The sequence below is a fragment of the Haliotis cracherodii genome, unplaced genomic scaffold (genome assembly GCF_022045235.1).
Source record: "Haliotis cracherodii isolate W230 unplaced genomic scaffold, xgHalCrac1.p SCAF_2, whole genome shotgun sequence".
NCBI classification, from domain to species: domain Eukaryota; kingdom Metazoa; phylum Mollusca; class Gastropoda; order Lepetellida; family Haliotidae; genus Haliotis; species Haliotis cracherodii.
In genome coordinates, this window is record NW_027266275.1 from 33,494,590 (window position 1) to 33,508,796 (window position 14,207).

The 14,207-nt window shown below is 39.5% G+C and overlaps 1 protein-coding gene across 4 annotated transcripts in view; it reads left to right on the forward strand.

Annotated features, from left to right (window-relative positions):
• LOC139468008 (glutamate receptor ionotropic, NMDA 2B-like) overlaps positions 1-14,207 on the forward strand; it is a 97,661-nt gene that overhangs the window by 60,343 nt on the left and 23,111 nt on the right. For all 4 annotated transcript variants that reach the window (XM_071249658.1, XM_071249659.1, XM_071249660.1 and 1 more), the window contains exons 5-9: positions 2,059-2,201; positions 5,256-5,445; positions 7,407-7,545; positions 10,150-10,370; positions 13,072-13,198. In XM_071249658.1, the coding sequence (XP_071105759.1) occupies positions 2,059-2,201; positions 5,256-5,445; positions 7,407-7,545; positions 10,150-10,370; positions 13,072-13,198 (820 nt within the window). The remainder of the gene's footprint in view (positions 1-2,058; positions 2,202-5,255; positions 5,446-7,406; positions 7,546-10,149; positions 10,371-13,071; positions 13,199-14,207) is intronic.

The following is a 14,207-nucleotide window of genomic DNA, read 5'->3' on the forward strand; positions in this document are numbered from 1 at the left end:
TACTCCTAGTCTGAAATGTTTTTCGCACATTGTGTTAATAAAGACACATGATTTGAACACATTTTGTCTTCGAATGATATATGTAATTTTTTCTGAGGGTGAATATATAAAGGGTATTGTAGATATTTTTAGTTTCCTGTCCAACACGTGTGAGTGAGTGAGTGAGTTGGGTTTAACGCCACCCTGAACAGTATTTCTGAATACACTGTGTAAGCTTGATACTGTGGCTGAAGCGCCCAACGCGCAGAAGATCACTCTGGAACCCTCGGGGAAGGTATGTGATAATAGATAAAGGGTCATAATCGTTAAACTTTGTATTCGAACCCACGACGTGCAGATCATAGCTTGGCTCACTGACACAAAAGTCCATCAAGTGTTTAGTTAATTTTCAATGTCCTGCATTCAACTTCATTCTTACAAATCTGCATTATAAAAGCCTATTAAAGATACCCTTTTTATCTAATGTAGCGTCAATGCGCCCATGACACGTACAACTAAAGTTCACACAGTTTCTAGCCAGACACTATCTGTGAAAAGATCCGAGTAATAGCAATGAGTATCAAAGAGTCTTTTCAAACTTCAGCTTCAACTCTTCTTAGACCCGCACTGCAAAGAATTCTTTAAAAACCGATTTGCTATTGAAACTGCTACGCTTAATTGAAAGTTGAATATTTCCGCATACCGACCAACCACTCAAGTGTCATCAAAACCAACAACTGACCTAAATACGATAATTTGAAAACAAAATATTGCTGTCCAGAAAAGACCCAGTTCTAAAAAGTGGAACTAAGTCTTCAAGCTAGGCGCGTGTTATTGAAGCGATAAATTCCATCTTCGCAAGGTTGACTTGTGATGTTAGAAGCAATTTCCACAGAGACCCGGGGCTGCAGTAGTATCGCACAATGGTGCCACATGATTATGAGGGCTCACACTATGGAACGTGTCGACGGAATGACTATCACACCTATCATGCCATCTTTTTTTTGTGAAAAATATTTCTTTGGATGTGTTTGAGAACAAAAACAAAAAAAACAAAAACAAATTTAAGATATCGCAGAAAGTATTGAATCTTTTTATGCAGGTTGTTTCCTTGTCATTTCGTGTTCTTGTTAGAATTTAAAATGAAATAACTATCATGATATTCATGTATCTAAAATGCTTGTCGTATATTTTAATAAGACAAAGAGACAAAGTACATTTATGGAAGAATATACATGTTGGACATTACAAGGCTATACATGTGTGGATGATAAAAATATTGTTTTACATTTCTGACAATGTGGTACATATATTGTCTTTTTATTGACACGGCATTGGCAGATATAAGCCAATGGATATTTTGAACTGCCAGGTACCATTGAAACCGCGAAGGTAATATTGAAATACACACATGTCAATCTATAACATATAATTCCATAGCCAATAGCTCTTAGATGTCATTGTAAACGTTCCATAACGAACAAGCCAACGTGGTTTTGATCAGAACTCGAAAGATGGTATCCATCAATTATCATCATGTCACGCTGTTTTGAATAGCGTGTCCACTTCGGACATATATTACCACGTTCAGGTAGGATATAGTTAGCAGGGTCAACTAACTTTGTAAATAGTCATATGAATGAAAAACACTTTGATCCAAAGTATTATGAGACCGTTTGGTTCGTTCCTATTTGTAGGATCCCTGCGGGGATTGCGAGGGAGAACCTCCGAATTAATGCTTGTAACATTCGTCTACCAATGAAGATTAGGTGGATACATATATAGCCTGGGCCCCGTTCCACAAAGCTGTCTTAGAGCTGAGACGATCGTAGCTCCCATTCGTTAACAGTGGCTTACGATAGTCGGAGAGTTTCGGTCGCCTTGTGGATCGCCGGTCCTTTGACCTTGACGTTCTTTCATTGCAAATACGATAAAAAAATAAAGTATAGTTTGGCTGTTCCGGTCTCGATTATGTACAGTCCCGAGTTATATGGCTGTGGTATTAGTGCGGCATATTACAATATTCACCCACTCAAATTTAAAGGTGAAGATCATTGACACAAGCCCGTTCTTTTCCAGGTCGCAAACATACGTCGTCATGGAATGCGCACGCAAACTGAAAATTACAGGATCTGAATATGTGTGGATTTTATCAATGGATTCAGTACCCAAAAACAGCAAAACTTGGGTTAATCCAACAAAACTGCCTTATGGATTGTTCGGTACGTGAGTATGTGGGTGGACTTTTGCAATGGTTAAAACACATTTGCGTCAGGTTTGCACCTTTACGAGGTAATGTTTATTTATGTGTCACATGTGGAGCCCTACACAGTAAAATCAGTGTATTATAACAGACATATAAAACCTGCACATCCAGCTGAACTTGGCTCACGAGACACAATTACATTATATATACTTATATAAGAAAGGTATACACAACAACGAGCATATATGAATTTAATTATGAATATTTGTTTTTCCTTTCAAACATATGCTCTACAAAAAACACAAAAGTGTTCAAATCATAATAACCTGACATTACCGATTCCATACCAAATTAATACCAAGAAATAAGTCGTCATTTCCGCATGGATTGGGATTGATTTGTGCGCAAAAATGAGGCACTGCAGGAGTTTGGTGAAAAGATGGAACAATCGCGTGAGAGCCTGGTGCCGAAACACAACTACATGCCATGTACGTGCACCACCAATTGTTGCGCTATATAAATAGTGGGTTTTCCTTGGCATGCCATAACAATCTAACAGCAAACGAACAGCGAAAATATGCCACGACTGACACAGTCGACTGACAAGCACAATTACAAGAGGATGGAACCGTTATCAGACAAAAGGAACAACACGTGACCTTCCCTGATCCGGTCGACCACGTATCACTACTAGACCTCAGAACAGTTTCATACGGCTACATCACACACGTGAAAGAACCACCACGGCCAACTCTACGACTACGGCAATATCAGGATTGCGTAGGATATCACCCCAGACAGTGAGGAACCGTTTACGCGCTGAAGGTCTTCGCTCTAGACGACCAGTTCGAGCGGTCACTTTGACGGACCTGCCTCAGTGGCTGCGACGTCAGTTTTGTCAAAGTCACAGCGTATGGCTACAACTGCGACGGAGACAAGCGGTGAGCGGAAGGGAGTCTTCGTGTTTACAAGTGTCGCGGGGAACGTTATGCCCTGAAACCACATACATGAAGTGGACAGTTCGGGATCTGACTGAAAACAAAAGTGCACAGGAGTATTGTTTTATTTCTTCAGTTTCTTAAGTCTATCTAAAGTATGGGTTTTAACTTAGCCTCTTTACCTTACTATCGGCACATTTACAATTAAAATGCACCTATATATTTACGCCTTAAGTATTCAAGGCTTTACTTCCTTGCCGATAGTTCTGAAAGAATAAACACATAATTGGGGGATGGGTTCATCGTTATATCATGAAGGATGAGGAATGTTTCCGATTATGCAAAATAGACGCATGTATGTATTGTCTTGCGCTCTTGGTTTTGATCGCCGGTTTGAAATACAATATTCAACAAAGCAATGAAGGAACAATGTAAGAAAATATGGGCTAGATTTGTCAAGACCTACAACTCTTTTTGTATCGATATGGCGATAAATCTTGTGGACCAGGCGGTGTCATTATATGCTCTCTTAGGTACAATCGACACCCAGCTTGTAACACATGTCATATTTGGGATAACACTGTCTTAGTTAAGTACAGATTCTCGTCCTTTTTGGGTTAAGTTCCGTTCGGGATTCGAACTCACACTGGCAGAGTGAGGCACCTTATCGGCACTTTCGGCCACGGAGCCGTGCCAATTTACACTTATCAGAGGGGTACAGAAAGTACGTGATTTAGACTACCAGTTGTAGGACTTACATTTTTGTGAGTGAGTGCGTGAGTGAGTATGGTTTTACGCCGCTTTTAGCAATATTCCAGCAACATCACGGCGGGGGACACCAGAAATGGGCTTCACACATTGTACCCATGTCGGGAATCGAACCCGGGTCTTCAGCGTGACGAGCGAACGCTTTAACCACCAGGCTACCCGACCGCCCCTACATTTTTGTGGAAGCATCGGTGGCTGAGTGGGTTTGATCGCTGAGTTTGTGTGCTGGGAATTAGTCTACCTCACTGGCAGTATGGGTTCGAATCCTGAACGGGACTCAACCCAAAAAAGGACGAGTATCTGTATATCCCAAATATAACATTTGTTACATTTGACCATTATCTAAATAGCATTGTATTGACACCCAGCTTGTCTCAAGATATATTTCCCATTGTCTTCATGACTGATGTAAAACGAGGTTCGGCTGTACACATCTATTGCCATCTCATAAAGAATTGCGTCCCTTGGGGTGTGAGGAACCTATGATAGTTTCTTCGAATCCCAAATTCGCCCCGATCATGTTTCTAGTTTTGTCAGCGCCAAACCCATGCTCTTTGGTGTAACCAAAGTTGAATTACCTCGATCTTTCCTATAGTGGATAGAACGTGGGACGAAGGTCGGTGGTCCGATAGCCTCCCGCATCACATATAAAAATATATAACTTGTTGTTACGCTTCCCAGCGCGGCATGAAGGAGATATAAAAAAGGACTGGTCGGCTCGGAGTCAGAATACTGTATGAGTGGGGTTTCCATGTTAAACTGCGACATGGTATCTCGGTGAGCTAGCACTATAAAACCAGCAATATTCTAGGCTAGCGTACACACGCACACACACACACACACATCAGTGGGAGAAAGACACACACACACACACACACACACACACACACACACACACACACACACACACACACACACACTCTGCACAGCGAATCGCGGCGGATTAGACCACTGGGCCACCCGTGCCCCCGGTGTTTCGATCCCCCTGTCGGGTCGCGTCATACCAAAATACGTTGAAAGATGGTACGTGTTGTTACCCTGCCTGGCGATCGGCTTTAGGGGATAAAACAAGGACTGGTCAGCTGCATACACCTGGACAAGTACAAGCAGCCACACACACACACACACACACACACACACACACACACACACACACACACACACACACACACACACACACACACACACACACAATCACACACACAATCACACACACACACACACACACACAGACACACACACACACACACACACACACACACACACTCATGCGTGCTCGACCCTATAAAAGTCCATACTATGATCAACAAGAACATGATATCAGTTACGTTTGTGTTTGAGTAAATGTAATATTTGAAATCCAGGTGTGTGGTACGACTACGGGAGGAGAGCCATGACGGAGGCCATAGACACGAGTGTAGAAATCTGGAAAAATGCACTCAAGATGATAGCACAGGATACGGAACGGGGAGGCAGCGTTAACCTTCAGACCCCTAACTTCACCTGCAGCAGCAACAACACGGGGTTCTGGACAGGTGGTGCACATATGTATGAGTGAGTACGTGGACTACCGACTACTTCGTTAATGAGGGTGTGCTGAAGTAAATGACATAGAAAAGTCAGCTTCGGTCATAACTTTCGCCCTGATTTTGTTTCTAGGTTTATCAGCTATTGGGTTTCGACAAAGTGGAAAACGTCTGAGGCCTGTATCACTTCAGGATTTCTTCCCACATTAAGATGACACGCCGTGATTTAACTGTACTACTGTTCCAAGCGGCCTTGAACCAAACTGGCTTACTCATTATCATTCAAAGGGGTTATCACTCAAAGGGATATCTTAACTAGTTTGTAATATTGGTAATGCACATATAAGCAAACATTATTCCAGCTCCCTGCTATAGCAGTTGGGTTTACTTGGTATAACCTATTATTCGTTATATCCGACTTCGTTAGATCCGGAGTTACCTGTACTTACACTATGAGAAATTAACATGTTTTTTGTGTATTTGACGAAATCAGTAACATGAATAATGTCCGAATGGATTCCCAAATTGACTTTTAGCATGTATTGCCGTGTTTGATCAGGTCAACATTTGACTTGCCTTTGCATGTGTTTGTTACAGGGGCCACCGGTGGGGCGGGGTACGCTCACCTTTTCGCTAACACCTGGTATCATCACTTTTTGATAGTGATTGATAAATACATGCTTATTATGTAGCAGGGATCGTACAATAAACTCAAGAGAGTGGAGATTTTTTATGAATATGGAAGATTCGGGTTAGAATTAATCTCCAGCAACCCATGCTTATCGTCAGAGGCGACTAACGGGATCGGGGGGGTAAGGCTCGGTGGCCTGGTTGATGCGTGTCATCAAATCCCATTTGCGCAGGCCGATGCTCATCATGTTAATCACTGGATTGTCTGGTCCATACTCGATTATTTACAGACAGCCGTAACTAGAATATTGCAGCGCGGCGTTAAACAACAAACACACGAACAAAACACATTGTACGTTTTGTGTGTATAAATGTGTGGTAAACCATACTTAGTTTTATTCCAGCCTTATCAGCATGTACCCATATATTGATTTGTGAAATGCAAACTTCTGTTGCCTGCAATGAAAACCTTTGCAACGGTATTTTTGCAAAAACTTAACCACACAATTTCCAAGCAGTGTTTTTGGATTTGTAACTTTAAAATTATATGCCCCCTGCGGCCACGGATAATTCTAAGTTTATAGTTTTAGTTCCAGAACATAAAGTCGTTCTCTATCGATCGGACTTAGATAATGGGTTTCGGTTATCACACTGATGTAGGTGTTTGACGTCAAACAATAAATGGCTTGCCGTTCTGAGCTTTTGAGAGACCAGCCATTTTATTTTCCGTGTTGGGATTAAGATTCTTTCGAAAATAATCAGCCAGCTTGGAGAAAATTGATAAAAGGTTTGCTTTGTTGCACAAAAAACTAAATTGTCTGAAACATGTGTCGAACAATAATATCTATCGCACTACTTTACAATATTGCTAGATATCGAAACTTTGAAGATAAGACGTGTTGTCTAGAGGGGAATCAAAATGAAAGCATGTAGTTTCTGGCAGATGAATGATATCGATTATTTTAAAAGAATATTTAACTAAATTGCAAATGTATAAGGAAACGTCTAGACCCAATACGATGCAACGCACTCGGCAGTGCTACAGTAATTTGTAACGTGTTCTTTTGATTGATTATGACATAATTTGACGAAATAACATTTTCCTAAATGCAAAGTGATAAAAAATCTCACAAGCCATCCAAATGTGTACGCGGCAGTTGCCGAAAATATTAATGGTCGCATTGATATGCCAACTAGTTTATTTACCCCGATAACCATCCCTATTTTCAACGGCAATAAACAGAGCATTGAAATTGTGAATGTGTTAATTTCGGCAGTAAATATTGATTAATCTGCGTCAAAGAATAACTACAGATTCTACAAGAACACTAATGAGAGATTAATATTTGCTTTCCGTAGAAAACTTCGAAGTGTCTCTATGATCAACAAGGGAGGCCAGGAAATCGACTTTAATGCAGCCGGACAGTTGATGCATCCCAAACTGAAGATCATCAATATACAACGAAACAGTCTTAAAGGCGGCAAAAACTGGACAGTGGTATGGTTAATAATTCCTGGTTAGCGAACATCAACTATCTATTTAAGTCTCCTATCGATGAGTGTGAGTAGACTATATGTATAATTTGATACTTGGTTTTTAATTTTGATATATATTTTACATTAAACTTTCAACGGTAGTTATTATGCAAATAGGGGGCACGGGTGGCCCAGTCGTCTAAGGCGCCGCGATTCGCTGTGTAGAGTTGCGTCCCTTGGGCACGCCAGGAACCTATGATTGTGGGTTCGAATCCCGGTTCGCCCCGATTATGTTTCTAGGTTTGATAGCACAATACTGGTGCTCGTGGGTTTCACCGAAGTGGTAAACGTCTGAGACCTGCATCACTTCGGGCTTTCCTCCCACATTAAGCTGACACGCCGCGATATAACTGGAATAATGTTAAAAGCGGCGTTAAACCCAGCTCACTCACTCACTCACTCACTATTATGCAAATATTTGTGTTTTGAAATGTAATGTAATAATAATGAACATATTATGATATGTTTCATACAAAATAAGTTACTGTAACAATGAAAACAAGTGATTTAATGAAGCACAGGATAAAGGACCAATGGAGTATTTATTGCTTCTTTTTTGTCTTGATTTTTTTATGTTATGTACTACTGATAACATATATGCATTATTAAGTCCTTGTATGGTATTTGATATCAACAGTTATGCCAGTCAAATATATAATAGGGTTGTATGAAAGGAACGGGCCACGTTTCCGAAATATATATTGCTACGACTTACATCAATGGGAGGCGTTACAACTCGTAGGGCCACGCTGGCGCTGTGAAACGGGACCAAGATAGAAATTGTAACCTAAATGTCTATCATCTGTCCATGATTTCAGTGTGCTGATTGTAATAAAACTATAACTAACTCCATATAAGAGATGTTACGTATCATTTAGCGACATTGTAGATATGAATATTAACAGATACGCAGTGTATGTGGCACTTTCTGCCTACGTGTGCTCACATACCAGGAAGTGAAAAGTCACTCTGGAATGCCGGAAGATCGACGACAAATGGATGACGTCATATAACAATCAAATAAGAATCACAATAATTCTCTTTCACATATTTACCCAACTAGAAATAGAGGAGACATTGGTGAGACGTCTCTTTCATATTTAGATCTATGCATACAGATTCAGAATGACGAAATATTTTCCACAAGACTGTATAACAAGTTCAACGTTCCAATAGTCTGCTTTCCCTATATGTTGAGCAATATTACAGCAGCTCCAGACTTTGGTGTCTACTTTTCAAAATTTTTGAGGCTCTACCGAGCGCTCTCTTTTCACGGAGATTTTAAAATCTTTCTCAAAAGCTGTTTGATTAAAGTTACAACATTTAAGGCCTTAGTAAAGCTTTCAATATGTATTATGATAGACATGTGGACAGCATTTTCAAATCTGACGCATCGTTGACAAAAATTGTGCCCGATGCAGTTCCCTATTTTAACTTGTACCATATGTTCCCGTGTTTGTTTTCCTGTGAGCAACTACCTTGCTTTAGCATGTGGTTGTGACGGGTGCCACCGGTAGGACACCATACGCTCACCTTTCCGCGAACACCTAGAATCATCGCAATTGTGATCCGTGAAAACGTGCTCATGATATTGTCGGAATCATATAATCGACTGTTGACAGAGATTTCTTATGAATATGAAATGGATTTTGTCACTTTAAGAACGTATACTGTCCTGACATTCGAACAACCTTGGTAATTATTATATAATGAGAATTTAAAAAAACTTAAATCATACTAACTATGAATTCAATTTTCAGGAAATACTACGCATCTTTAACACTTAGACACCGAGGAAATCGTTATTCAGAAAGAAAAGTATTCATAAGCCGTGATAAGGCCCAAAGATATCATCTGAATCACGTGTCAACCAATTATATTGAGACACACATTTTTACAGTGTTTTTTTTACAGTATTTCGCCCTTTTAAGCCATTGCATCAGATGTTGAGTAATGCCTTAGGCTTACTGCAATGACAGCATACTCATGGTTTTCAAGGGCCATATCTTGTGCTGTATAGTTATCATAACTAAAATATTTAACACATTTTAGAATACTCATGTAAATGAAAACTACAAACCACAGAAAATATATATATGATAATACCATAGGAAATTAATTTTCTTAAGATAACGAAATGCCCGCATTTCTCAGTTAGACATCGTTAACAGCATATGTGGATTTTTTTAATTCAAGAAAATTATGAATTCAGATGTTATAATCATCTCTGAAAAAAACAAATCCGAAAATCCAAACAAAACACAGATACAGATATTGTATTTTCGTAATCGTTTCCCACAGCCATGATGATTCCAAACCAGCCCCAAAAGTTCCTTATCCTTTTTTAGCGAGATGACTCAAAGCAATGAAGCTCTGGAGAATAGGAAAACAACCACAATACAGCTTTTTATTAACAGATCAGCCAATTGAAATTGCAACGCAACATTTCTCAGAAAATGGCACGTTGCGTTCACACACGTTATTATGATTGTAATTGCACATTTTTACGACTCCTTAAGAATTTATTCCTTATTGTCAAGGGAGGTTTTTCATCCTATGTTTCCAGGTCGGTCAATGGACACGAGAAGGCTTATCCATGCGTCGTATCACGTGGCCCGGGGAGGCTCTTGGTCCACCAAAGGGAAAACCAAAACGTCGTTTTCTCAGAATAGCAACGTTAAGAGAGAACCCGTATGTTATCTACCAAGAAATGCCACAAGGGGGCGTGTGTGGGCCTCATACCGTCGCCTGTGAGGTATACCCTCGGGACAAGGAAACATTCAAACGGTGAATATTTTCATGAATGAATAATGCATGTGGTCTCAAACACTCCCGGGAGTTTTCAGACCTTGTTCACACTAACTTTGAAACCAATTACACTTTAGGGGTGAACGAATCAGGCATTGAAGGTCACTTCACATGGCCATTTCTGACCACATTGCCATCATATCTACATAAATGAGGCTACAATGTGGGACCAGTTGAGATTATCATAGGCTATTAACGAACCTAAAGAATCACGAATGTCCAACACTAATTCTTTAAGGAAACAAACACCATACTGTGGTATGTTTGTCCCCAATTGTCCCCCAATTTAGGTTATTATTATTATGTGTAGAGTAAAATAAAAAAATGCAGCAAAGAGGGTTTGGGTGATCCTGGCCCAGTCAGGCTGGTTAGGCTCATTATCAGTTTAGGGCCAATTGCCCCATCTACACGCAGCCCACACAGCGAATGGGTGTTCTCCCAGGAAGCGCTGCCTAGTCAAACCCACCCATAACTTTTCGGAGAATGTGAAGACTCCCCAACACTGCAACCTTCTGCATTACTCAGATTGTCAGAAGGGATGTATTCCTGGTAGGAAACCCGGGTACTCTCCCAATGTCAGTCAACAGATTGGGAGGCACCAAACCTAAGGTACCGAGAACAACGGGGAGTCGGACAACTTGGTATTTGGTATGCAAGCGTGATATTTCGAAAGCGAGGTCCGCATACTTGCCACGTTTTTCCTAAATCTTCTCAATCACATTGGTGTCAAAAGGAACAGAAAATTCAATAATATAATTGATTTCATTGGATTTATCAAAAAGGACAAGATCAGGTTTGTTTGCCTCGATACGTCTGTGGTTTTGTATACGGGCCTATTCCAAAGAACTTTGTATTTATCACTTTCCATGACGTCCCCTACATATTCGTACCATAGATGGACCTCTGTGTCAAAACCACAAGCATGGCGAAGACGGTAATAAAATGATCGAGCCACTCCATCATGTCGCTTAAGATACTGTGGTTGTGCCAAAGCTGTGCATCCACTGATAATGTGTTGGACAGTCTCATTAAATTCATGACATAATCTACGTTTCATATTTACATTTTGATGTTAAATCACACACTGACATTATTAGGTCGGAAGTTTAAGTTGTCCCACCGGACAATATCAGAATAAAGTAGATTAGCGAACTGGTTCCAGTGTGGTATTTGTATCGATCTGTATATAAGACGAATATTTTCTCTGGTATCATTGACTCGATTGTATTATATCTATTCTGTAGTTTCCTAATAATCGATGGAGTTTATTTCGTTTGAAAACAGCTAAAATGTAATTCGCGAATATATACACATTAAACATTTGGAATTCAATTCCAATTGGTGACCCACTCATACGCGATAGCATAAACCATGTTTGATGATGTGTTTACGACAAGATCTTTTTGTCTGCTAAACCATAACGTTATTACTTTCACTGATAATGTAATAAAGTTACAGCAATAAACGTAGATTTAAGCCCATAAACATAAATTCATTTATTCATTTGTTGATTATTTTATTTATAAATTACTTCATGTTTCATGCTCATACAAGTAATTTCGTTCTGCAATGAACAGAAAGCGGATCATGTTGCATACATGGTCGACTTAACATTCGCTTGCACTGTAATTTTAGATTTTATGTTGCTTTGAAAAGCTCTGCCGTCTCCGAATGATAGTGTTCAGAGATACCGATTCTGAATAAAAGAAGTATTGTAAATGGACCGTCGCGATATATCATTAATCCTTTTTGTAGCTATTTGGAGAGGAGCCAATTCAGGATGTTATTTAATTATCGAGGATGCTACAATATCGTAGTAGTATAATCATAAATTAACGTCTCGTGTATGGAATTCCAATTATTTTATCATTGATTTTTTATTTTGAGATATGACTCCTTTTGACAGTCAATTAACACATTAAAGGTTGTCGCAGCATTAACGTAATACACACAACAAAATCAAAAGAATGTTGGTTGACAAGGTTTTGTTGGAGCCAATAAACGTGGCCTTTCTTCTAGAAAACAATTTGGCATATTATCTGTGCAGTCGTGCATACTGGAGCAGTTCCTAGTTTATTGCGGCAAGTGTTAGATGCTGACTTATCTGGACAGATAGTGTATTAACTACCAGTGGTGTGAATCAGTGCCTTATTACCATGATAGAACGAGTAATCGTTGTCCCAGAGTGTGATATTGGCACGATGCACTCAAACATCTAAATGAACCTCCTTACACAGGAGCTTGGAGAGATATGTCACTAATAATCTCACTCGCGGTAAACCATGTTTGTATAATTACCATCCGATCGCCATATATCGTAATATCGTAATGGCAACTGGAGATTTCAGCCTGACAATCCCTTACTGCTGGCACCAAAGGCCATATTGCAAGACCCACGCGGCACCGAGTCGAAGGCCACGTTCGTCTGTTATTACCGCAAGGCAAGGCGGTGCACTATCTTTACTTTGACATGCTCACTAAAATGCTGTCATTGTAAATTAAATTTCGTTTTACCAGTCCTTTTCTTCAAGAATCGATTTTGTGTTACATACATTTACAAATTAAGATTTGTTTACGGGATTTGTGCGGAACATTTTGTGAATGTTAAACTACGGTCTAATTGATGGGTCAGAATAATGTGTTTCGGTTTGCGTGTATACATGTCATTATGCTTTTGCAGACTGAGTAACGAGACGGATACGAAGTGCTGTACTGGATTAAGCATAGACCTTCTGTTCGAACTCAGCGCAGAGCTTGAATTTGACTATGAGCTGTTTGAAGTTTATGACGGACAGTGGGGAGCTGAGGTAGGCTATTATGAATTATATAGAATAGTTAATCTTAAATCTCAAGGATGTCGTGGTTATGATGTACAAAGTAAAACATTGTGTATGATTTAGTGCAACACTTTTCCTCACGGAGAATCCACTGGACATACAACTCTGTGTGGGGAAGTGTTCAAGCTGTTCGTTCGATCTTCACAGGAAATTGGTTTACATTCCAAATTGGTTGATACCATGGAAATCAATCACATTTAAATCAAGGACCAAGCCTTTTTTCAAGACATCTCACTGAATTGAAATTACAAATACATTTCTCAGAATGTTTTCTCATTTAAATGGATTATATTAATGTCCACCTTAGAGTTATTAATTGTTGTCTTTTGAACTTATGTTTTCTTATAAAGAAACACAGACATTGTTTTGTTTTATATAAAATGGATTAAAGGTTGTGGCCTTTCGATACTATGGTCATAAAAAATCATTTTGTCATCGAAGTTGTTTTCTAAAACGACCAGATAACAGGCAGAAAACGTGTTAGTAAACATGGCGACCTATATAAGCAAGAAAGATAACTCTTTTCAAATCCGGATATTCAGAAAAATACCATTGTGGGTAAGAAAGATATGACTCGCTCAAAGAAAACACCCGTTTAGCCCTTTCGTGTGTTAGAGACCTCGTTGAGATAAGGAACATATGTTTCAACTTTCATGACCTGTTAAGTTATGAGCAAATTTATTCAAAGAAATGAAACAACAAATTAATGCCGTGTTACTCCTCTTTAATCGTTCTCCGCTCGCTTAAGAGGAAACGCTCTGTAATTTTCCGTGTCCTGGACGAACGCCACATTGATTACTACTGATACACAGACCCGACTGCAACCACACACTTACCTCGTCTAGACACTCCCATCTGCAAAGAAAATAGATCATGTACAGTACAAATCAACACCCTTGTTTGTGTAAAAGCATTTCCCAGAAGATATTATCATAAAAGGTGCAAACGAAAACCACAATAATCAAGTAATGAAAATGTA